The 24557-nt window shown below is 37.8% G+C and overlaps 1 protein-coding gene across 2 annotated transcripts in view; it reads left to right on the top strand.

Annotated features, from left to right (window-relative positions):
• BAI3 (brain-specific angiogenesis inhibitor 3) overlaps window positions 1-24557 on the top strand; it is a 459839-nt gene that overhangs the window by 190708 nt on the left and 244574 nt on the right. For both annotated transcript variants that reach the window (XM_010565796.1, XM_010565795.1), the window contains 5 exons: window positions 5682-5846; window positions 9432-9596; window positions 10463-10627; window positions 17033-17134; window positions 17691-17797. In XM_010565796.1, the coding sequence (XP_010564098.1) occupies window positions 5682-5846; window positions 9432-9596; window positions 10463-10627; window positions 17033-17134; window positions 17691-17797 (704 nt within the window). The remainder of the gene's footprint in view (window positions 1-5681; window positions 5847-9431; window positions 9597-10462; window positions 10628-17032; window positions 17135-17690; window positions 17798-24557) is intronic.

The raw sequence follows: 24557 nt of genomic DNA, 5'->3' as shown, positions 1-24557 counted from the left end.
ATAAAAAAATTCGCAGAATGGCCTACTGGACTGTATTTCAAGCACCTATCCACAAGTTTCAAATGAACAAATACTAATGCAAGGCTTCCAGAGTATTTTCATCTATTGCCTTCATGGATACTAAAGGAAGTACAAGATACTCAGTGGGATGTTAGGGAATACATCTCTCTGTGAGCTCGCTGTCCTGGAAAATGTTGAGAATGGGATTAACCAGCTTAATCATTTTTTATATTCATATATATATTAGTATTGAAATAAAACCTTAAATTTCAAATAGTACTCCTGACAATTCACATAAAATCATGAAGGAACCATTATTTACATAATTTGGAATTTATTTATATTTGTTCTCGATCAATACTCTTTCAGGGGCAGGAGTTCATTAGGTAATTCAGTCTGTCTTGGAATCAAAAGCCTTCTAGAAGAGTGCAGCATAGTAGGCAACAAGATGTAGCTCAGGTAACCGTTGTTGTTACTGGTTCTTTTGTGAGCAAGGACACCTCAGGATCGAGTACTGCACTGCCACTGATTCATTTCAGTTTAGTGCGTAGATTCTAACCCAGCTAAAACTTCAAGGAGAAAGAACATGGAATTTCCATGCCTGTAGATCATCTCAGTTAGCTTCTATTTCTCCTTCTCCATTGCCTTCAATGACTTTTACCACAAAATTTAGCTGAAGCTCAGCATTTTCAGGTTTATGGGTAAAGCATGGAGGAGCAGGAATACCCTAAACTATTTCAGACATCTGTATACTCAAAAGCTATGTTTTGGCTGGTATGATATGCTAAGACTGCTTTACTTATCTCCCTTTTTTTTTTTTTTTCCAGGGCTCATATCAATGAAGTTTAGCCATAGTGCTGAAATGTTGCACATTTTGATATGTTCTGTGCCTGCATGGTACACTAACAAAATCATTACAGAGAAATTATCCCTATCTCTTTTAATTCCTGTATCTTTATTGTTAGTAATCTGTGCTCTGGAAGTTCAGGCTTTCATTTGGCAGGAAGAAAATAAGAGTAAGGAAATCTTAGGTTTATAATTAGAAAGACACATGGCAGAAGTAGAGTAGCTGTATGGCTTAAACATGAAGGTTAGAGGGCAGCTGTCAGAAAGTTTGCTGAGTTTACGTATTACAAATTTAAGAAAGACTTTTGACTGGACAATTTAAGCTATACTAATGGAAACTATAGCACTTAAGTGAGTTTAAGTTTGTGCATACAAACCCTCCAATTTAATTTAAAAAATTCCTTTAACGTAACATCTGCGTAGATGCAGTTATTCAGCCATATTAAACTATGATACCATAGAATCATATAATCATAGAATGGTTTGGGCTGGAAGGGACCTTTAAAGCTCATCTAGTCCAACCCCCTGCCATGAGCAGGGACATCTTCAACTCGATCAGGTTGCTCAGAGCCCCGTCCAGCCTGACCCTGAAGGTTTCTAGGGATGGGGCATCGACCACCTCTCTGGGCAACCTGGGCCAGGGTTTCAGAACCCTCATTGTAAAAAATTTCTTCCTTATATGTACTCTAAATCTACCCTCTTTTAGCTTAAAACCATTTCCCTTTGTCCTATTGCTACAGGCCCTACTCAAAACTTTGTCCCCATCTTTCTTATAAGCCCCCTTTAAGTACTGGCAGGCTGCTATAAGGTCTCCCTGGAGCCTTGTCTGTTCTCCAGGCTGAACAACCCCAACTCTCTCAGCCTGTCTTCATAGGAGAGGTGCTCCAGCCCTCTGATCATCTTTGTGTCTCTCCTCTGGACCCGCTCCAACAGGTCCATGTCTTTCCTGTGCTGAGGACCCCAGAGCTGAAGGCAATATTCCAGGTGGGGTCTCACCAGAGAGGGGGAGAATCCCCTCCCTCGACCTGCTGGCCACGCTGCTTTTGATGCAGCCCAGAATGTGATTGGTTTTCTGGGCTGCAAGCATACATTGCCAGGTCATGTCCAGCTTTTCATCCACCAGTACCCCCAAGTCCTTTTCTGCAGGGCTGCTCTCAACCCCTTCACCCCCCCCAGCCTGTATTGATACCGGGGGTTGCCCCAACCCATGTGCAGGACCTCGCACTTGGCCTTGTTGAACCTCATGAGGTTCGCATGGGCCCACTTCTAGAGCTTGTCCAGGTCCCTCTGAATGTCATCCCATGCCTCAGACGTGTCAACCGCACCACTCAGCTTGGTGCACTCGATCCCACTGTCTGTGTCATTGATGAAGATATTAAACAGTACTGGACCAGTACCACTTAAAATGATACATCAATGGCCATAATAGCTTTCTAATATCTGTTCAGTTTAAAGCTGAACAAATCAAAAGCATTTAAACCCCAATAAGAATCTCCCAAAATATGCTTGTAGGATGAAGGCCAGCATGGCCTCACGCCTCCTCCCACTTCACAGCAGTTGCATATTGTGAACACTGTGGGTGTTCACTTCAACATGATTAGGTTCTCAGAGTGGCAGAGAGAAGGGAAAGATGCTCTGCAGTAATCCAAACTCGTTGTGCTAGCAATGTTTTTGACAGATAAGTTGGCAATAATCTGAATATTTTTGTCCCAAATAATGAATCTTGCATCTGAAACTGTGTTATAGAAAACTAACTCCTCTGTGGGCCAGCTCTCCATCTGGTGTAATTTGGCATAGCTCGTCTGGCTATAATTCATCAGATGTTATAGGGGGTTTTGCATTTAGAAAATGATATTAAAGCAAGAAAATGTAAAAGAAATATCAGGAAAAAAATATTCAAAGGTAAGAAATTTTAAATTAAGGTGTACTTTTAAAGCTGATCTGGATAATACTGGAGACTTCTGTAATGCATTGAACCAATTAATTCTCCTTGCTATTTGTTTGGTGACATTGGTTGTTTTCTTAGTGTTATGCCTTTTCCATCCTTGACTTTATTAGTTATCCAATAGTTTCAGATATACAAGTCTATACAAGAAGGTACTGTGAAATTTTTACTTTATGAGCTAAAATCTGTCATGGAAGATGACTTTGGACACACCTTACTTTAAACCACAAACAGATAGAGGCTGCTGTAAGTTTAAGTCCACCCAAAGTGAAACATATTGGTTTGGCTTATGTTCAGATCCAAAATCACAAAAGAATTATTCTGTGTTGCTGCTAACATGCAGTCACTCTTGCCAGAAGAGATATACAACCTTTTGGTTCAAGACAGTGTCTTTAAAGAGCCCCTCAGCACATGTTTTTGTCATTTTAAATGAAGACAACTAACTTGCAATGTTTTGACAGCATCAAATCAAAACTCCAAATTAAACAATAGACTTAAACTCATATGTACCGTGAAAAACCTCAGCCTGTGTCTACATAGTATCAAGACCTTTCTAATTCATGATGTTTTACAGAATAATCTTCTTCTAAATTGCATGAAGGTTTTTTTTGTTATGTTTTGTACTTTTTGAAGTTCTTCTTGTTGCACCTGAGCTTCTTAATCAACCATTCTGGTATCAGGAGATGAAATGATATCATTGTTATTACTGACTACTGTTTGGAATATGATCTGACAAATTGGTTTCTCATTAATTTTTCTCATATAATAAAAAATTTGGAGTCTTAGAGATATGACTGGATTCAGAATCTAATACTTTGCCAATGAGAACAAAAATCTTCAGATCATATGGCTGGATCAGAGTAGCTGTCTAAGCATAGTACCTGTTGAGAAAAGATGAAACGTAACAGATTATATGCAGATATAGTCATCCATTTACTAGTTTTAGAAGAGTTAGGTTTCCTCATTTTGACCAAAATGTCACAGTTGATCAAGGTTTCTAAAATAACTAGATTAAAATCTGTCACTTTAACATTCATTTGGAATGTTCCTGAGGGTTTTTTTTTTTGCTAATATAATACAGATTGATGTGATATTTAGAATAAGATAATTTTAATAAAGCTAGCCATGTAGGATGTGGAATAATTATTGTGCTTTTTGACCACTTGTATGTGACCAACTGAAACCCTTTCATCAATTGAGCTGTTACCTAGTGGGTTAAAATCTTCCCTGAATGAAGTTTGACATTTCCTGTCAGGTACGATTTCTCAGAAGTTAGCTAACAAACTTTTTACCTCGATGTAGCATCTGAAATGACAATTTTCCTTACTTTTAATGAAATGCCATAGAACTTACCTACATGCAGAATTCCCCTTGATCTTACTGATGATTTTGTGGTAATATGCCAGGGAGCTGAATGTCCTTCTGCACCCTTGCAACTGAATTTCACCTCAGGAAATGTTATTCTGATCCCTACAAGAAAAGGGTTTTATTTGTAGAAACTGGGCAGGTGATACGTGCCTTCAGGGCAAAGGAAACCTATATATGAGAAGTTCTTTCACAGTGACGAAAAAAAGTGAGGACAAACCAGAAAATCTATTTCTTCTGTAATGTTGTGAATCATTACCAATGATACACTGAGATGTTATACACTATTTCACCCTCTAGACACCCTTCAAACAGGCAGGGTTGCAGAAACACACAGAGTTACGTGATACCGAGTGTGATGCTCAGCCTGGGTACTAAGTCTCTGGATTTTTCTTAACTGCCTAGAGTTATTACAGTTCTCATTACTACATTCCTGTTCTCACAGAGCCTAATTTAAACCCGCGAAACTGCTTTTATTTAAGCAGAAGAAAAATAACTAAAGTTTGTGTTGCAGTATTTTTCAGTTTATAAAGAACTGTTTTACCAGTGCATGTATGGAATTGTCTTACCAGTACATGCTTAACTATAATATATTGGAGAACTTCCTGAAAATTTAACTCCATTTGTTTCTGAAAAGAGAATACATATGGTATATAAGCTCATATGGATATTGTATATTAGTTTCTCCTACGGTGGAAAAAACTTAAGGTAGAGAAAGATGCATCTTCTATGATTCTTTATATTAATTTTATGAAATACTTGTATATAAAAATATTGGTATCTGTCTGTAATTTATTGTGTACTCTGAAGGTGTTTGAAGTTTGTTGAGTGAACTTTTTTTTAAGATAGAGTGATGCATGTATTACTGTGTATGTTAAATCAATGAATATGTTCATGTAAGGAAATAGTGCAGATTTCTTTTGCTTATGTGGTCTTGGAATTTTTGAGGAAGATAATCAAGCACATATGCTGCCACGTTTCCACTAGAATTTAAACAAGTGAAACAATTGTAAGATAACAGCCCCAATTATGATGGTGACAGTAAGAAATTATGGCATTTATTCCTATATTTTCAAAAGAAAGCTTAGTTTTGATTGCTTCAAGTTTTTAGAGTTGCCTTGATACATAAAGTATATGCCTGATTTTCACAAAGACTAGTCTCCTGAAAATCAGGGCTATTAAATGTATCTTAAGTCAGGCACCGAAGATATCCTAACTAACTTTTTAAAGGGGAAGCCATCTTTCTTAAATGAATGACAGAAAAGAAAATGTGGTAGTGAGATTAGTTTGAAGATTAGATAAAGTGGTTCAAAGTTAAATATATTTTAGAGAAAATATACTTTTTAAATTGAAATTAACTAAATTTTATAAAGGTTTTGTTTGCCAATGCTAAAGTTTACCTATGTACTGATTTCCTTGAAGTTGGCAAAATAATTCCCATTTAAAATATTGATCTTGTTTACTTTGAAATCCTTCTCTTACTTGTGTGTCTGTTTCTGGTTAAAATCTGTTTGGTTTGTTGCAGTACATGGCGTTTGGGAGGAATGGTCACCTTGGAGTTTGTGTTCATTCACATGTGGTCGAGGCCAAAGAACTAGGACAAGGTCATGTATACCTCCCCAGTATGGGGGAAGATCATGTGATGGACCTGAAACACAACATAAACCTTGCAATATTGCACTCTGCCCTGGTGAGCTCATATAGCAACTCTCTGCTTTGTTACAGTGCATTCGATGTGGGTTGTTTGTGATTTCTTTTATTGCCTTTTGCACACAGGAAAAAAAAAATGTTACGCAAAGTGAGTAGATGGGGAAATATTGTTCATAATTCTGACTGTAGTGATTAAAGGGTATAATCAGGATGGTAACTCTGTTCGAGATACTACACAAGCAGACAATTCTTAGTTTCTTCAAGATACGCTTTCTGTAGGGCACAGCATGTTGTGTAGGAAATCTTGATTCAGGAGGGGTCTTGGAGAACTAAAAGGCAAACAACTTTCTGAGTGTGGCTTCAAGGGAGACTTTCAGAGGTCACGCAGTTTGTGTCCACCATATCTTTTTGAATTATGTTTACTGAGAGGTTCACTGTAATTATTTATTCATCAGACAACAAACATATTTGGGAAACTGTAAAATTTTAAGTGTTATTAATTTATTCAAAATGGATATTAATTACATGTGTGCAGAGAGAAAGGCTGACAAACAAGGGCATTATTTGAGTCCCAGTTAAGCCCTTATGGGAAGGATTTTAAGTGCCTCATATCTGGGAGTTAGTTGCTAAATCACTTTAAAAAACTGCCCCTAACCAAGTAAACAATGTGTGGGCTTCACATTAAACCTTCCTTCCACTGAAATTGAAACTAATTCAAAAAAATCATCTATTCTTTCAAAATTGATTTTAAAATTTTTGTCCATAGGTTATGATTAATTTTGACCAAAACTTTCAATATGTGTATATATGTATGTAAGTATCTATATCTGTATACACATAAATATGCATATATGTGTATATAATACCTAAGTATTATATATTTCTATATAATACCTAGGAATTACAATAAGTTAAATAACCATAAAGAAGTTTATATATATTATAATAATTCCTGGTTATTGAACTCATTGTAAGACTTAGGTATTTAAAAGGTGTCAGGTAGCTGTAACGTGAGAAATTTCTTTCATAAGTTCTGTCTGACAGTGTGAAGGTTGCCCTTGCAGCAGGCTTGTTGAATATCCGCAGTTCACAGCACTGCTGCAAAGAGATTCTCCATGACCGGAGCTCTCCTGAAAAGGGTTGATGGGCATTTCATTACCAAATGGTTGTTTGATGATTTGAAAACAGAGATGAAGCTAAAAATGGAACTCAGTGCCTCACAGAATTAAAACCAAATTTCTTAGATTTTCATGAAGCCTGAACTCTGCTTTTCTTCTGGTCAGCAAACTATCCTCCAACTTCAGGACAAAATTTGTGGAAAAGTTTTAGTGCTGAATGCAGCTGCAAACATGTTGAATTAATCCAGTTTTTGGACATGTTGGCAGCTGTGCAATTTTACATGTGCCTACACAAAAGTAATTAACATGATATATGAGCATGAAACAGAGTTGACAACAAGAGAAATGCCAAATAAAAATAGCAGAGAAGAAATTAATGCATTCACTTCAGTATTGCAAAGAAACACAAAAGATACTTCACCTAATCTCTCAAAATAAGCAGTTATTTGAGAATTCTGGATTTTGAACAGTCATTTGTAACTAAATGACTTTCACCAGGGGAAGTTATATACTGGTTACATTTAAAGGTAACAGTTTAAATCTTTGCTGAATGTTAAGATTTGCTGTAACTTGAATGTTCAATTTTATAAGTGAATCTTCATGTTGAATTCTTTAGTCTTTTAACGGTAGTTCTGAAATAGAAAACTTGCATGCTATTTGCTCCTAAAGATAAAGGAGATGTATAAAATATATATGAGAAGCCACGGAATGAGTTTTCTCCAAAGACACTATAATAATTGATTCCATCTTTCCTACCCTAAGTAATACTATATAGCAATGAATAAAACTGAAGAGGGTGCACTGAAATGTAATTTCCATAATGTTTTCCTCTTCACATAAAGCTTTTATGATTAATGAGTGCAACTAGCTTCCATGTTTGGGAAGATTTCCATTTTCTGCTGAATAAATTATCAGGACGCAGCTTCATAGCTTGAGAGGCATCTGCATTGAGAAGTGGTTCACAACCAGGCATTACATAGAATATTTAATATAGAAGTTCAGGAAAAAGCCTCAGAAACTGTCTTCCTCTAAATCACTGGTTGCTGAGATCCTGGGCATTAGAGATACGGATAGTATCTTTGAACTGTTGGAAATGTTCTGTGGTTACTGTCAGACAACAGTAAAATAGTTCACCTCTGTATTTCACTGAGCAGTGGTGCACACATACAGACACAGCATGTTAAATCACTGACTTAAAGATTCTGCTTCCTATTTGAATTATTAACACCATCAACTTAGGAAGCTGCTATTCCAAACCTCCTTTAGAAGAATCCTGAAATCGGGGGTTGGCAAGCGCACCAAGTGAAGTTACTCGTTTTCAGCGGTGGTGCTTTTACAGCAATAATACTTATAAACCCAGGTTTTCCAGGACAAGTATTAATCAAAATTGTGTTACAACCTATGTTTTGAGTTTATATTGGGTAACTGCAGGTGCAATGAGGACCTGATGATTGCTGAAGTCTGTATGAACACAGGATTCTGAATTAGCACAATCAGTAATAACACATTTCATAATGCTTACCTGTTTTCAAAAATACCACCAAGTCCTATTATCTATTATAGACCACATAATTTTTCACTTGCATGTGTACTTAATTCATTTATGGTTTTTTATTATTTTGGTTTTTAACCTTTTCATTTACCTCAAGAAGCTTTCTGATATACAGAATTAAAAATAACAGTCCTATACCTTTACTCATGGGAATATTCATCCACACTCAAATGTATGGGCTAATACAAAATACTAAATACAGAACTGGTCACCCTATCTGTATTGTTTAAAAATTCAGCTTGACAAACTCAGAGAGAAGATTATGCAATATGCAAACACAGAAGCAGACCTGAGGAGGAAGGCAGGCCATTTCTGTCCTCCTACTTTTTACCTCAAAAGAGTCTTGAAGAACCGCGATCATTTACCTTACGGGGAGGATGGATGATAAAAGTATATTCAGCATTATAAGCGTAGAGAACAGAGGCTGTATGTGAGGCAAAGTGGGAGCTCCCGTTTTCCTTTTCCTGTTCAAGTAAAGACACTTAATTTCACAGCCGGGACCAATAATCCTATAAGCTGACCCATCTGAGCGATCGCCGCAGCCGTAGTAAACCACTTCGAAGGGCCCAGAGTTTACATGGTACAAAACTGGCCCCCGCTTTTGCCCAAAAAGACCAGACCAGCCTTTGTTTTCAGTGAGGCCTGTCACGCTGTACGGCGTGCGAGCCAAATCGTAATTTATCCTTTGTTCCGTCAGCGTACAACTAGAGGAGATGAAACGTTCTCTACTTGCAGAAAAAGGAAAACCGCTTTTAGTGAATTTGAAGTGAAGGCGGTTTCGGTATTCGGCCGCTGTGAGGAATCGAGCGTTTTTGGGGCCGGGCCCGCGGCCGGGGGCTGCCCGCGTTCCGACCTAACCTCAACCCCCCCGAAACCTCGACGGAGGCCGCGAGGCCCTGCCCGGCTTAGGTGGTAACTCTGCTGTGTCCATCTCTTTTGTGCCCGCCGCGGCCAGTGGACGGACAGTGGCAGGAGTGGAGCTCGTGGAGCCAGTGCTCGGTGACCTGCTCCAACGGCACCCAGCAGCGGAGCCGGCAGTGCACGGCGGCGGCCCACGGCGGCTCCGAGTGCCGAGGGCCCTGGGCCGAGAGCCGGGAGTGCTACAACCCCGAGTGCACCGGTGAGTACCCGCGGGGACGGGGGGACGGCGGCCCCACCGCCTCCGACCTGGGGGCAGAGGCAGCGGGAGGCTCGGCGGCCGGTCTCGCCGGTCGCCCTGAGCCAGGAACCGGGGGCTGCAGGGGTGGGGGGGGGCAGAGGGAGGCCTGGGGCCTCCGCTCTTCGTCGTCGGGTGAGGTGAAAAGCTCAGGGATGCGCCCAGAGAGGCCGCGTGGCGGGCTGCCGGTCAGCCTTTCGGGCTTACCACCGGTTAGAGGACGCTCGACAGGTTGAGAAAGACGGCTCCGAGGCCCAAAAGACTCGGAAAAGGGTTTCGCAAACCTAGAAAGTTGAACGCGTGTGAACCGATTCCCTTTTACGCTCAGACTGCTTCGTCATCCTCCAGCAGCGTAAAAGCAGCCTTCCGCGGTGGGTACGTTACATTTATACCTACTTTTAAGCCTCGTTTGCACTGTCGGAACGTTTAAAAATCAAGCTCCTAAAATATCACGTGCAAAAACGTTTTTATTTTGCTTTTTAAAGGGTACTTGTGCATGTTGTAAATGTGTATCATCACCACACAACAGCACTACACGAGTATATTAAAAAAAATACGAAAGGGACCATGTCTGTTTTTCAGGCTAAGCGAAAGTTAATGTGCGCCAATTCTTTTTATTTTATCTTGAGATGCAAGTCATTTAGACAACAATTCCATATTTAGGAGCCAAGTAGATACTTCCCCAGCTTCCGCATGCCTACATCTACCACTTCTGTCACTGTTAGTTAAATCTGGGGGGCTTTCTTCTCTTACCCAAGTAAAGAATAACCTATATATCCTCCTTTATGACTGTCATTATGTCACCACTGGAACTATATTTTTCCAAACAGCAAACGGCCAGTGGAACCAGTGGGGCCACTGGAGTGGCTGTTCCAAATCTTGCGACGGCGGCTGGGAGAGGCGGATAAGGATCTGTCAAGGTGCTGCCCTGACTGGACAACAGTGTGAAGGAACTGGAGAAGAAGTGAGACGGTGCAGTGAACAGAGGTGTCCCGGTGAGATGCAAATATAATCACTGTTATTGTCTACATGACAGTAGGGGTTACTTTAATGGTCATCCTTATGAGAGGAGATCAACGGCCATAGAGCAATAGCCTTAAAGAGCCACATCTGGCCTTGCTTTAGACAAGTCACTACTGTTTTTCTCAGCAGAGTTGTGTTTGTGTAGCTAGGTGTAAAATAGCCCTATGGGATATATTAGTAATGCATCAAGTTTTAAACAAATCAAAATACCATAGTAAAGTTATCTGAAAAATATTTCATTGCCTAGCTATGCCTATATTATTTGGAGCAGCAATGATTTGCTACAGAAATTCTCTTTGGACACACTCTTTCTCAGAATATCAGGGCTGGTTTTGTAAATCGTGGAATTCCTTTTATCCAGTGCACAAGAGACATCTTTGTAATACATTTGGGGTAAATTCCAGTGCAGTAAAGATAAGGGAAAAAGTGAACCTTACTGTACTGTATAGAATGAATGAATAAATGAGACCCATTTTATAAAAAGGAAAGTAATTTAAAATGAAAAAGGCATGTCTTTCCTGTTTTAATATAATGCTTAAATACAATTCTTTGCGGCACTTTTTACTTTGCCCTCCTAACAGATTTAAGTCTTTTCCACTGAAAGCTAATAAAACTGTACTTCTGAGCTTCTTCAGAAGTGATGAATAAACAAGAACAGCTGGTGAATCTGATCGTATTTATCTGTAAAGAGACATTGTCCTAAAGGAAAAGAATCCATTGTTGAATAGGTGTAAGATAAGAAAATAAGGTGTAAGTAGTGTAGGATGTCTTAGCCATTCACATGGGAAATTATGTGTTCTGAACTGCAAGCCAGGAAGCAGCAAGAATCAAGCTCGCAATCTCTTTGACTTCTGGACATTTTGATGGCTATGTTCGCTGATAGTCACAGAAAGGACTTAAATGGCAGGGATGCTTTGGGTCAGGAAATGGCAAATATATCAGATGTGAATTTTATGTTATCAAGCCCACATTTTCATAGGCTTGACATATCCCTTGACAGCCGTCAAAGAACAGTTTTCAAGGTATTTGCAGTACAGTAGAACAGTGAATCTCACTGCATTTGAAGAACAACAAAAGGACTACTTGTAGTTATAACATTAGATTACTACACTGGAGAAGTTAACAAAATTTAACTTACTTCTCAAATGATCTCTTTAATTTTAAGAAAACATTCATTATTTGAAAAGCAGTATAAAACAGTATTTGTGTTGGATTCCTAAACAAATTATAATTTACATAGTTAACGCAGACTTCCTCTATAAAAGGACAGCACTAAGGGGTTAATGTGAATCTTCTCAATAAGCAGACGTTCAGATCAACCAGCCTCTACTTATAAAACCATTCTTGAAATAATTTTCATTTGTATATTTAAAAGTAAAACCATGCTGCTGCAGTCCAATTTTCAAAGGTTGCCACCTGCTGTTAATAAAATATTTTACAGATGTATTTACAAGTCAAATGCACACAGATCTTTATTTGCCATTTGGTAAATATATTTATTTACTTGATTAATTCCAGATTAGAATCAGTATGCTTATAGAAACCATAACCTAAAGCACCTTTTAACAAGCTATACTTGTGCAGAAGATTACACATGAATAACAGATTTAATTTGTCTGTTTCTAGACTGACATTTACAAAAGCATCTGAGATTTAAATGTAGGCAGTGGATAATCTACCAAAGTTTTATAAAATTATATACAGATTTACCTTTTATAAAAAAAGCACCAAGCAAAACTGAAAAGTACTGTACAGAGATGATCGTTCAAAGTATAAGCAAGTTTCATGATTTGTATACTTTTCTTCCATAGCCTAAAATAGTTCAGAAAAACTATTTTTCTCAGTGGTTTCTTTTTCTGTGGAAGTAAGTGAGAAACATGAGGGACTAAAATGTTATTTTTTTCTTATATTAGTATTGCTTTGCCATTAGTGTAAGACCAGATCCTCAGCTCTGTAGATCTGCATAACGTATTTGTAAAGTGGATGAAGCTTCACCTGTTTGTATCACCCAGAGGTCTATAGAGCTACAGAAAGTTAAATTATAGCTGACTTTAAACTATGGAAGCAAAAGGAGAATAAAATCCTTTTCTATTGTGCTGGCTGCTGTTAATAAGATACTTTGCAAACAGAGCTGTTTACTTGACTGACTGAAAATCTTGACTAGACTTTTTGTAGTTTGAGTTCTGCATTATCTGAATGTTATACAAGATTTTCTTCATAGTCGATCAGTGATTCTCTTCCAGTGGTTCGGGCAGGGACTGAATTACATCAGACACTCCTAGAAGCTGAATATAAGCAGCACTAAGAAAGGCAGGCTTTATCTGAAAGCTCGTTTCTCAAACAGCTTGGTTTCTGGACAGATGTTGAGTATCTGTCTTTGTGGTTTATTCCTATTCACAATTATAAATTTTAATACTGTGGTTGTTTCCTTCCATTGTGTAATATTCTGGGAACAAAAAACAAAGATCTGAAGATATTTTGGCTTCAGTCATTGCTCCTTTGTTGTATCCCAAGTGTCTGAAGTTAGATTTCACTCTTAGTAGGTCAGCAGTGTTAAGGATTTCATATTCTGCACTCAAAGTATCCTTTTGTGAAGGATAACTTCAGAAAATTAGAAACAAATCAGAGAAAGGAAGAAACTTTCTAGATTTGCTAAGAAGCTAGTCACGCAGGAATCACTGTGGAAAATTTACACAGGATGAACGAACAATAGGTCTGTCCCATAGGAATAAAGACAACAGCTAGGTAACAAAAGAAATTGCAACCCATGACTGATAAGGAGTTACACAGCAGGCTGATCAGAAACTTTCAGAGAAATGTGTAAGAGGAATAAGGTAAGTCTCATCAAATGTGTCAGTAAAAGCTGAAAGATGTGAGAACTGAGAACAAAGTACAGCATTATTCAGGAGAGAAGACTCCTGTAAATTTATTTTTACAAAAATAAGACCATGTTCTTATGACCTTTTTAATATATTTGGTTCCCATAATATAGCATTGATTTCCAGAAATACTTAATTCCATAATAGTTAATTCTGTAATAATTCTATACATGATCCAATATTTATGCTTTACCCAGATTTTACTCAAAACAGATCCTCAATATTTTTCTCATAAGCCTATTGTCAGTGGTAGAAAACATAATATCAGAATTGTTTTGACCAAAATGTTACTGAAGACAATTATAGACTACCTTGTTTGTTAACAGAAAGATAACTGCACAGCTGCTGCTGAAGACTAGCTAATGATTTCCTACTGAAGGCAGAAGGTTTCTTCAGAGGCAGTGCTAGCTACATAAGAAAGAATATGAGAAGGGGGAAGATTCAAATAATTGTCAACAACTAAATAATAAAATTAAACCTTGGGGGTTTGTTTTGTTTCTGGTTACAACACTATTCTAGGAGACGTTCAAAAGCTTTTTTCTTTCGCCTTTGATTAAGATAATTTTGCCTGTAGCATTGAATTAGGATTCAAGAGAGGAACTGTAGTTCTAGCTTCATTTGTGAGCTACTGTGTGCTCTTGGCTAACTTGCTTCACCCTTTCATGACCCTCTCCCATACTTGTTAGTTGCCTAGGTAGATCATAAACTCTGTGAGGTTGTGCGTGTCTCTTGCTTGTGCGTGTCTGTGTGTTGTACCGAGCTTCCTCAGGTCCCAGGTGGGTTGATTGCCTCTTGGAGATGCATGTCCTCTCAGCAGTAATGTCAGAGGAAGACTGTGCTTCTAGACCACTGACTTTGTGGAATGTTTGTGCTTAGGTGGGATGAAATCAGGCCTGTCATTACAGGGGTATAACATGGTAAATTTGAGTACATGCTCTATGTGGGAAGATATTGCTGAATCACATCATCAGTGAAAGAGAGATCTGCTTTTTATTTGCCAATTTTAGCAAATTTACCTCAGTATTTGCTGTTTGCTTCTAAATTTTAGCAATTCTCTATGATTTTTTACAGCTAACTCACATTTGTCTGTGGGTGTGTTATGAATTAATTGTGCTGTAGTTACAGAAATACTTGAACTGGTCCTGAGCAGAGCCAGCAGAGCCCGTGAGGCTTTTTAACTCAGATATAATACCACTCCAGCGTGACTGTAATGTCTCCATGGGCACCATGGGTTGGAGCCTCACAGATGCTTTAATGTGGGTGGATGCCTGATTAGTCAGCTCTGCCAGATATACTTTAGCTTTAGGAAGAACTGGTTCGCTTTTTATGCGCAGCATTCTTTGATCCAAGGTATTCGTACAATGGGTTGAAAGGCAGCGAATCAGCCAGGGACCAGGAAAACTTCCTTGCTTGGGCTAAGTGATACCTCTTCCAAGCTCTGACTTGCTCCCACACCTCTTTCCTGATAACTCTGGGTCTTGGGAATGCCTTTTTACTTTGAACACAACACAGAGGTGCACAGATTATCTCTGGCACTAAGCTAAAGTTAAAACGTAATCTTGAGTTCTGAAAAGTGGGTCGCAAAAGCACACAAATCTATTCCAAATAGATGGGAAATCTCTGATACTACCTGTGACTTGCTAACATAAAAGAGAAATATGGTGTATATAAGTATGCATATATATATGCATGTATATATTTTTTTCAGAAGAAAAAACACATTTAACATCCAGTATTTGGAGGGAAGTAAGAGTTTTAGTCCTGAGAATCAACACCTAAAGTGTTGATTAGCGAACATTATACGTTTGAAATGGCCACAGCTGCGTGACAAATATACTTCTCAAAGAGCTCTAGGCTTTAGCAAATTTATGTAATTTATAATATTACCTCCTTATGTTAATTTACACTCCCCAAATCAAAACATTTCTTTTATTTACAAGGTCATAATAGGATGGTAATTGTGTTTGCTTATGTCACCAAATGGATTATGTTTATCAAAATCTGGCTTTTCCCATCGTAACACTGGCCTGATACATTCACTTTTTGGGCATGTCTGAAGCAGTGTTAGGATTCTAGATTATGAATATAACCAACTTTCTTTGGGTTTTGCCATTAATGGATGTCTTGCTTTTTTAGCAGCACCAACTGTCTTGATTTACAATTCAGGGATGCTGATGGTGAGGCAAATTTAGCAAGCAATTTTTCTGCCCAACTGTGATTCATATTAGTATTACTGAGCCATCTGCAAGGTATTCTTTGTCCTCCACAAAGAGAGGGTACAGCTTTGTGTGAAAGTCTGCTCAGTTCCCTTACTCACCTCACTCTTCTGTCAGCAGAAGTACAAAACAGGGAAGAGGGTCAGTTTTATGGATTAAGTAATGGGATGGGCAAAATCTGTAGTCTGTTCCTGCCTCTGCTAGAGATTTCCCGTGCAACCATGGGTGAATCATTGAATTGCTTTCTGCCTTATCACTCCAGCTGCTATAGTGATAGAATTTCCTTTCTCTTTTCCTTTTTCTTGTTTTATAACTGTTTTGCTGTAATACAGTGGGGTTACAATTTTCCTGAAATTCATATAATAATACCTTTAAACAACTCATGTGCTTTCTTTGCTGAACTTGGAATGAATTAGGTTTCAGTAACTAGCATTTGTCAGTGCTTTAAGTTGTGAGACGACTTCAGCCAGATGTTCTCTGTGTTGATCTAATTTACTCAAAAATCATAAACTGGGAATCTACAGTAAAAATACAAGGAGCTAAAGGAATCTGTAAGTCACAACCATGTGAAAATAAAACAAGAAGCATTTGCAGAAGCTTATTTTTCCCCATGCAATTCTGTTACTATGTAATTGTGAAAGATTTTTTTCCCTTTAAATGGTATTGCAATAACCAGTAAAAGGCCATTTTGTTTTATAGCCACCCAGTCCCACGTTATTGACTATACTTGCTTAATTACCAACTTGTACTGAAACACATTTCAAAGAAATAACCTGCTTTTTGGTCTTCAGAATATACAGCTCTCGTTCGATACCTTTAGCACATTTAATGTTTCAACTGCGGTTTCAGAACTGATTCCTTCACATACAGTTTAAGTTTTAGAAAAATATTTTAAAATTTTAGTGTAAGATTAGGATCAGAGCTTATAACGTTTTAAGTATCATCATCTTCTGATAGATGCTTAATGTTATTGATCAAAATAGAGCAAAAAGAAAAGATTCAAACGTATTAACATTGCAGCTACAACCTAAAGAGTGTTTGTTTGCTGAAGAGAATAAAGGCACAGATTATATGAAATAAATACCACCACAAAGACAGATATACAAAAGTTACAGGTTTTGCATTTTTGCAGTTTTGTGGTTCCTTCTTAGAATTAAACCAAATGATGTTAACATACAGATCTCAGGAAAAATTAGGACAAGATTGAAGACTAAACTTTTCTGACATAAAATATCTGGTTTACACTAACGTTTCTATTTAAATTCTCATTTCTAAATGGCAGCACCTTATGAAATATGTCCTGAAGACTATTTGATGTCAATGGTGTGGAAAAGGACCCCAGCTGGGGACATGGCATTCAATCGATGTCCTCTCAATGCCACGGGTACAGTATTACTTTGAAATTATATGATAATAAAAAAGGGGAGAAATCTTTTGCATTGTGTTCTAGACATAATCATTACTAGACTTGTATATATGTGTCTGTATGCGCATATGTGAGTATATCTATATAAACCCCACATATTTACGTATGCATATACACACATATAGTATACACATGTACATATACTACTGTCTTTTATAGGTTACATATATGCCTGGGTCTGTGGTGTGTATATCTATGTATACACATACATATATGCATTATAGCCAGAGAGAAAAAGCTGAGAAGAAATCAATCTGACGGGACCTATCGGGCAAAGTGATGAAAATTAAGCAAAACGTAAAAATCTTTTTACTTAAGAAAACACTACTAAACACCCACCAAGCAAACACTGAAATGTTTCAGAATCTTATACTACTCTCTAAATACTGATGATCATTGCTCGAAATTGTTTCTCTGTGTGCTTTTAAAGTAGCATAGAACGTAGTTTAAATAAGGTTCATTCTTCCCAATTGCTTTCACTTATATAAATATTTTCTCTTTTTGTGACTTACAGGCACCACTAGCAGACGCTGCTCTCTCAGTGTTCATGGAGTGGCCTTCTGGGAACATCCAAGCTTTGCTAGATGCATATCAAATGAGTACAGACACTTGCAGCATTCAGTAGGTGCAAAGCCAGCTTTAGTACTTGCTCTGTTTATTCATTACTAATCATTGGTGTGAAAAAAACCTTACTTATTTACTCTCAAGTCAGATTTCTCATAAATGCCAGGAAGAAAATAGACCTAAGAAAGAATAATTTATATTAATGTCTATTATTCTGATCTTGTCTATTGCTGGTGTTTGAGTGAAAGGGGCTTTTTCTTATTGTAGAAATGGAAAAATTAATCAGATTCCCTTTTTTGTTGTCCACTGTGTGAAATTTTTATAGGGGTCAGAGGTAAGACATATTGTGGTTTATTAGAAAATGAGGTGTGAATAAATGAGATTTACTGGAAGAGTGACCTGCTGAGTAATTTTGTAATACCTTGAATTCTTTAATTGCACACTAGGAAGTCGGAAACGATATTTCTTTTTGCTATCAAATTTAGAACTTCACCTTCAAATGTAACAATAGGAAATGATTATAGGGTAAAGCTATTGCAGTGTCTTGGAAAAAGTAAAGTAACTCTAGATGAAGAAATATTGTGGGTTTTTTCGGTATGCTTAACAAAAAGTTTCTTTGCAAAGCATATGCATTATACATTTATCTACTGCCTAAGTATGTTTATATGCATAGATGTAATACATTGTATATATTGCACTGTAAATATACTGCGTTGGTATATGCTAGGTATATTGATTACATTCTATTTCCATAGCTGAAGCATTCAGCCAGGTTAATACTATTGTGGGAAGAGCTCCTTTGAAGACTCTCATGGACAATGGTTTTTGCCTGCATGATATATTTTACTGACATTCTTATTACTCTGCCTCCTTTTCCAAAGGCCACTGCTCCATTAATCATTCAGCAGAGGGGCACTAATACAGCCGTGTGCTTCATAACTTCCCAACCTCTCAACTGAGTGCAACACTTCTGCAGCGTGTTTAAAAATCTTGCTGGCTTGAAAAGTAGTAGCCTGGCTGTCATTCCTCAATCTGGCTTGCCACTTAGAGGAGATTTTGATTAATTCCCTTGAGCTACATTTCTGTTTCATTAGATTCCAACTTAATTGAGGCCTGGGATTCAGTTTCAGGGTAAGCCAAAGCAAATATTATTTTTAAAATAACACAGAATAAAGTGTCAAAGCAATTTTCCCCACTGCAGAGTAACTTTCCTATTTTATATAGCTGTCTGCAGGTTGCTCTATCCCTTTAGTGTTCATGCTGGAAAGAGCAACATTAAGTTGGCTGTAACTGTTTTGCATTTTAAAATTTGATATTTTACTCTTTTGCAACAGCTGCATATAGTATGTCTAAGCATACTTTATGGGCATGGACAGCTACACATTTGTATTTCATTTGCTTAGCATCTTTATTTTGGTAAATGGCACAATAAAGGCAATGACGGTAGGTAATATACATATACAGTTTTGAATAGTAATAATGTCATATTGCAGAACAAAAAATTCACATTTTGTGATTGAAAACATTGAGATATTTCAAAGCAAAGCAAATTACTTCTCTTTTACTTGCTAATTTTGCATTTAAATATTACAATCTTCGGAAATATTTAGAGGATTTTGAAATAGTTTAAAGGATATATTCATCTTGACCTGCCTGACCAGAAGACCATTCCTTTAGAGTTTTTTTCCTCCGCTCTTACCTTTTTGCATTTCTTATCAACATTTATTCATAGCATTGATTCTCATGCCACTGATTCTGTAGTGATATTCAGCCTTTTTCTTTTTATGTTATTGCTAGAAGTCATTCATAAGCAACTCAAACAGTGGGAAATGCTCTTTCATGTTATTCAGTGGTTTGACGTACCTGGCTAACTTTTGGTGAGGCACTGATATTTTTTGAAGAGCTGCAAGTCTGCCTGGCAGGAAGGGGTCATTGTTGAATAAAAGAAGGCACTTCTAACCCAGATCAGATTTATCTATTCTTCTATATTTCCTTTTTCAAAATATTAAATACGATTAGACCACACTGTGAAATAATCTTTTGCCAAAGAACATTTAAAAATAGCTAAAGCTTCTTTAAAATCACACAAGCATCTAAACATTGTCTTATTGCTGTACAAAATTTCAGTCTAGTTTATATGCACACAAATTAAAGGAGAAAAGTGGATTTATTTTACACTTGGGAGCTGCTTACAAAGAAAATCAGATTGTCTTACATCTTACTGCTTCTCAAAGTGAACAACATAGCATATTTAAAGAATCATAGAAAATAGAGGTAAAGACCTCTAAGGTCATCACCCTGCAAATGTAGGCTTGTCCCCCCACGATACATATGTCAGCTCTATAAATCCCTGAAAATAGGGCTTTATAAGGAAGTTGCTGACAGACGGTGTTGCTATAATAAATATGTGTGCTTATGAAAGCATTTATGAGATGCCTCAGTGTGCTTAACTTACCAATAATGTTATTTTACCAACTTAGACCTGGAGTAGTGGGGGATGTCACTCAGTACTGTGAATGTTCCCATAAAATCTGAGTGTGAGGTGAATCCCGTTCATTTCTTACCTGAAATATATAAAACAAAAGTAGGTGTATAGTCTTCAAAAATGATATTTCTGAAGTTGATTTAAAGCAGTTGATATACATAATATACATACAATACTTAATACATTAAAGCATGCCTGCCTGGAGGAATAGGTCCCTGTCTCTTTGTTCTCCAAACAAGCCACATACGATCCAAAACCAGCCCAGAAGTCATGTAGTTGAATTCACATGGTGCTGTGCCCAAGCAAATACTCTCTAAAGAAAAGCATTTCATATGCTGGGAGCCAGAGAATACTGCCTTGGCCACAGACCCTGCTAACCTGGCTACACAGATTCTGGACTGGAAGCTTACAGTTATAGTGGTAAACAAACTAAACGGGGTGACTGCCCAAGCTTAAATATTGTCCTTGCAGTCATCTACACTGTTTAACATTTTATCTGTTAGCATACTCCCTGATATAATTTAAGATCATACCAGTGAGCACTCCCAAAACAATGCCGAGCATCCTTTAGAGGATAGCATGTCAGAGAGACCATTCCCAGCAGGCAATAAAACCATCGTTTTCTGGGACAGAGGAGGGAAGGAGAGTTTAGCTTGAGGGATACAAGCTGTCTGTGCTCATCAGCCTCAGGGCTAGACAATTCCCGTGGCTATTTTATTTACCTGTATTTACTGTTTATATAGTGAAAACATCTTACATTTGGGCAGCTTGGAGTGTGAGTAGAGAAGGTCAGGGCTGCATGTGTCCATCAGTGAGGCTACACCTGGAGTACTGCGTCCAATTCTGGGCTCCCCAGTACGAGAGGGATGTGGTGTTACTGGAGCATGTCCAGCAAAGGGCCACTATCATTAAGGGACTGGAGCATTCCTCCTGTGAAAAAAGGCTGAGAGAGCTGGCACTGTTCAGCCTGGAGAAGAGAAGGCTCAGGGGAGATCTTATCAATGTGTCTAAATGCCCGAAGGGAGGGTGCAAGGAGGACAGAGCCAGGCTCTTCTCAGTGGTGCCCAGTCACAGGCCCAGAGGCAATGGGCACACACTGAAACACAGGAGGTGCCATCTGAACATCAGAAAACACTTTTTCACTGTGAGGGTGACCAAGCACTGGCACAGGTTGCCCAGGGAGGTTGTGGAGTGTCCATCCTTGGAGATATTCAGAACCCACCTGGACATGGTCCTGGGCAACTGGCTGTAGGTGACCCTGTTTGAGCTGGTGGGTTGGCCCAGGTGACCTCCAGCGGTCCTTTCCAACTTCAACCATTCCATGATCCTGTGACTCTGTGACTCACATGACTGCAGAAAATTGGAAATTCGTACAAGGCAGAAATCCTGAAAATTTAATTCATAGACTTCCACTCTAATATCAGTATGATTTTTACTTTCTTCCTAAAGGTAACATTTTCCTACAAACTTTAACACAGGTTTTCAGCAGATGGCCACATTAAACCAGAATTCTATGCTATAGATAGTGTAGAATTTTACCACATAACCACACGTGATTGACCCCTGAAGACTGTTTCCTTACTGTATGTAGCTAGAGTAGGTTCACTGCCTCATGCACAAAACCTCTTGTATTTTTACAGTTTTCTCTATTACTCACCTGAAGTGACATGGGACAAATTTCAACCCTTAATAAGCAGTATTAAAGTAGCAGAAACCCAGCTAGTGCTGCATGTTCTTCAGCTTGACTCTAGACTTGTATGGAGACCAATATGGTAGCTATGTAAATCATGCTAAAATGGCACTATCTTTTCATCTCAAAATCCATTTGGAAGTCTATTTGCAAAAGGTGAAGAGTCAGTAAAGTTAAAAATACACTCGTAATGCTAAAGATAATATACTTTGATCATAACCCCCAGCACCATGAATAATTTAGCTCTTTTTCCAGCCACTTACAGAATGTGCCAGGCAGAGTTACTGCCTCTACTTAGGATAGGCACATACTGGCACTTCAGATGCAGGGTACTGGCACCTCAGAAGAAAGCAGGGTTTTCCATTGGTTAAATGGAATTGTCTAGAAAAGTAGACCACTTTTTGATACATATATCAATATTGTACTTAATATTCTATTGCAACAGTTTCAGAGTAATTCACAATTTTTAATTAATATATCTGCTCAACGTATGCTTGAGATCAGGCTCTACTACATCTCCATTTTTTGTTGATGGGGAACTGACTGAGACCAATTAAGCAGGAAATTTATCTCTGGTCTTCTGAATTCGTGCCTAGCCACTTTCCTTCTTAATGTTCATACCTCCCATATGACCGCACAAAAAGAATCCCTGGCATGGTAAAAATATAACTACATGGCCTCTAAAGAGACTATACACTAGAACACGATGAAACAGTGAAGGGGAATGGTTTGGTTTGTGGAGTGGAGATTAGCAGTCAGCGTACATCTTTTGAGGGCACAGTGCCCTACATCATTCATGTGTAGGTGCTTGAGTAAAAGCAGTTAAGAGGATGATGCACTTCAGCTATGCCACAAATGTACAGCCTGTACTTTCATTAGTTTATTTTACCTGGTGCACTATGGAATACAGGTCCCTTTTAAAACTAGGGATGGTAATTACATCTCTTTGAATAACAAAAACTAATTAGCCATGAATAATTTATGCAACATTTGGTACGAATCAGTCATCAAATGAATTCAACAAACACTGTTTGACCAGCTTATACAGCTGGTTGACTAATATGAAAAATTATTCACTGAACAAATTAAGGGACAAAAATGACAAAATCCATGAAATAAACCCTTGAGAAATTATTTGGTTAGCTCTAATAATAATACTTAAAGAACCTAATTGGGATTATTCTTACTAATGCACTATAAGTGGAAAATGCGAAGTGATAAATAGGTATGCTTTGCCTTTTGGAATCGTGACCTAGAGGATCAAGCAATAACTTGATGCAAGGAAAAAGAAACATCACAGGTTATATATCAGTTTTTGTTCTGGATTTCTTGTATTGCCCTAGTATGTTTACAGTACCTGCAGTCTGCATTAAGAAAATGCTTTTAGTCAAGCACAGTGTTTCAGGACTGCTATCAGTCATCTTTGCAGCTAAGAAGGAGTATTTTGCCCAATGATGCACAATTTGTTAAATGTGTTCTTAAGAAAGAGGAGATTACAGCAAAGAAAGTCTTCCAAGTGTCTGTTTCATTGTGGATGGAGATGAAGTAAAGTCATAAGGTTGAATGAGATCTAGTGGCAGGGGATATCCTTTCTTCAGCTCCTTCTGGATAGTTTCTTCGTCACATGCTGATCACTAGATTTTAGATAACCGGGAGGGATTTCCCTGCTTTTCTAATTCCAGATTATATTCTCAGAATTTGGAGTCGTTTTCCCCCTCTGTGGGGTACACATGGTTTGGGTTTTCAGAAAATTTTACCAGATCAATTACTGGTATAGCAGAAGTTATGGACCTTGTTAAAGCCTATTCTCTCTTTCTACCTTTGGCAAATAGTTTCATTTTCTGAAAACTGAACTTCTTTGGCCTAACTAGCATATTTTAATCTTTTTAAAGAGTATCTGTTGGTAGCTTAGTGGACTGTTATACATAGAAAGGCAGATTAGATGATGATCTAATGACCCAAACGTAGACTGCATAATATTATGAAGTATTCTCCTCATTGCTTATGATCTTCTTTTGATCTGGAAGCAGAAAATGGTCTGCCTAATTATTTTACCTAAAATTGTTTACTTGAGCTAGCACTTGGTTAATTTGGACTAGTATTTTCTGAGATATATTTTCATAAAAGAAATATATCTCTAAAATACTCTAAAGTATTATTCTGCATACTTGAAATTTTATAAGTAGATCAGACATTACACAACTCCACTGACTGAATACACTGTCAAGTTAGGTTTAGCATTACCATGAGAGATTGCAAATTGAATCTTGTGGCGCAAAGATATTAAAGCAAAAGACATACTGCACGTATGTATTTTGGATGTCAGAATCTAGTCAACTGAGCTGTGTAATTGATAGTTTGAGACAGACCAAACTTCAAATTTAGTCTTTGTCATTTATTTCATTTCTAGGATTTCAAGTGTATGTTAGTAAGCTATTAATTGTTCTTGCTGCAACTATTGTTTGGTATGTAAGGCGATATCTAATTTCTGGTTTGGTCTTTATTGCTTTCTAAGTGTTGAGTCTAGAAAGGGACTGTCATGATAAATTAGCATGATTTCCTGCATGACCTTTTCTTGAACTAGTGTACCTCTCATAGGAAGACCTCTAGTCTTTGCTGTAAAAAGTAATGCAATGGAGAAT

The sequence above is a fragment of the Haliaeetus leucocephalus genome, unplaced genomic scaffold (assembly GCF_000737465.1).
Source record: "Haliaeetus leucocephalus isolate CR32 unplaced genomic scaffold, Haliaeetus_leucocephalus-4.0 Scaffold195, whole genome shotgun sequence".
In the NCBI taxonomy this organism is placed as follows: domain Eukaryota; kingdom Metazoa; phylum Chordata; class Aves; order Accipitriformes; family Accipitridae; genus Haliaeetus; species Haliaeetus leucocephalus.
The sequence above is the reverse complement of the archived record's forward strand: the minus strand, read 5'-3'. Positions and strand labels throughout refer to the sequence as shown.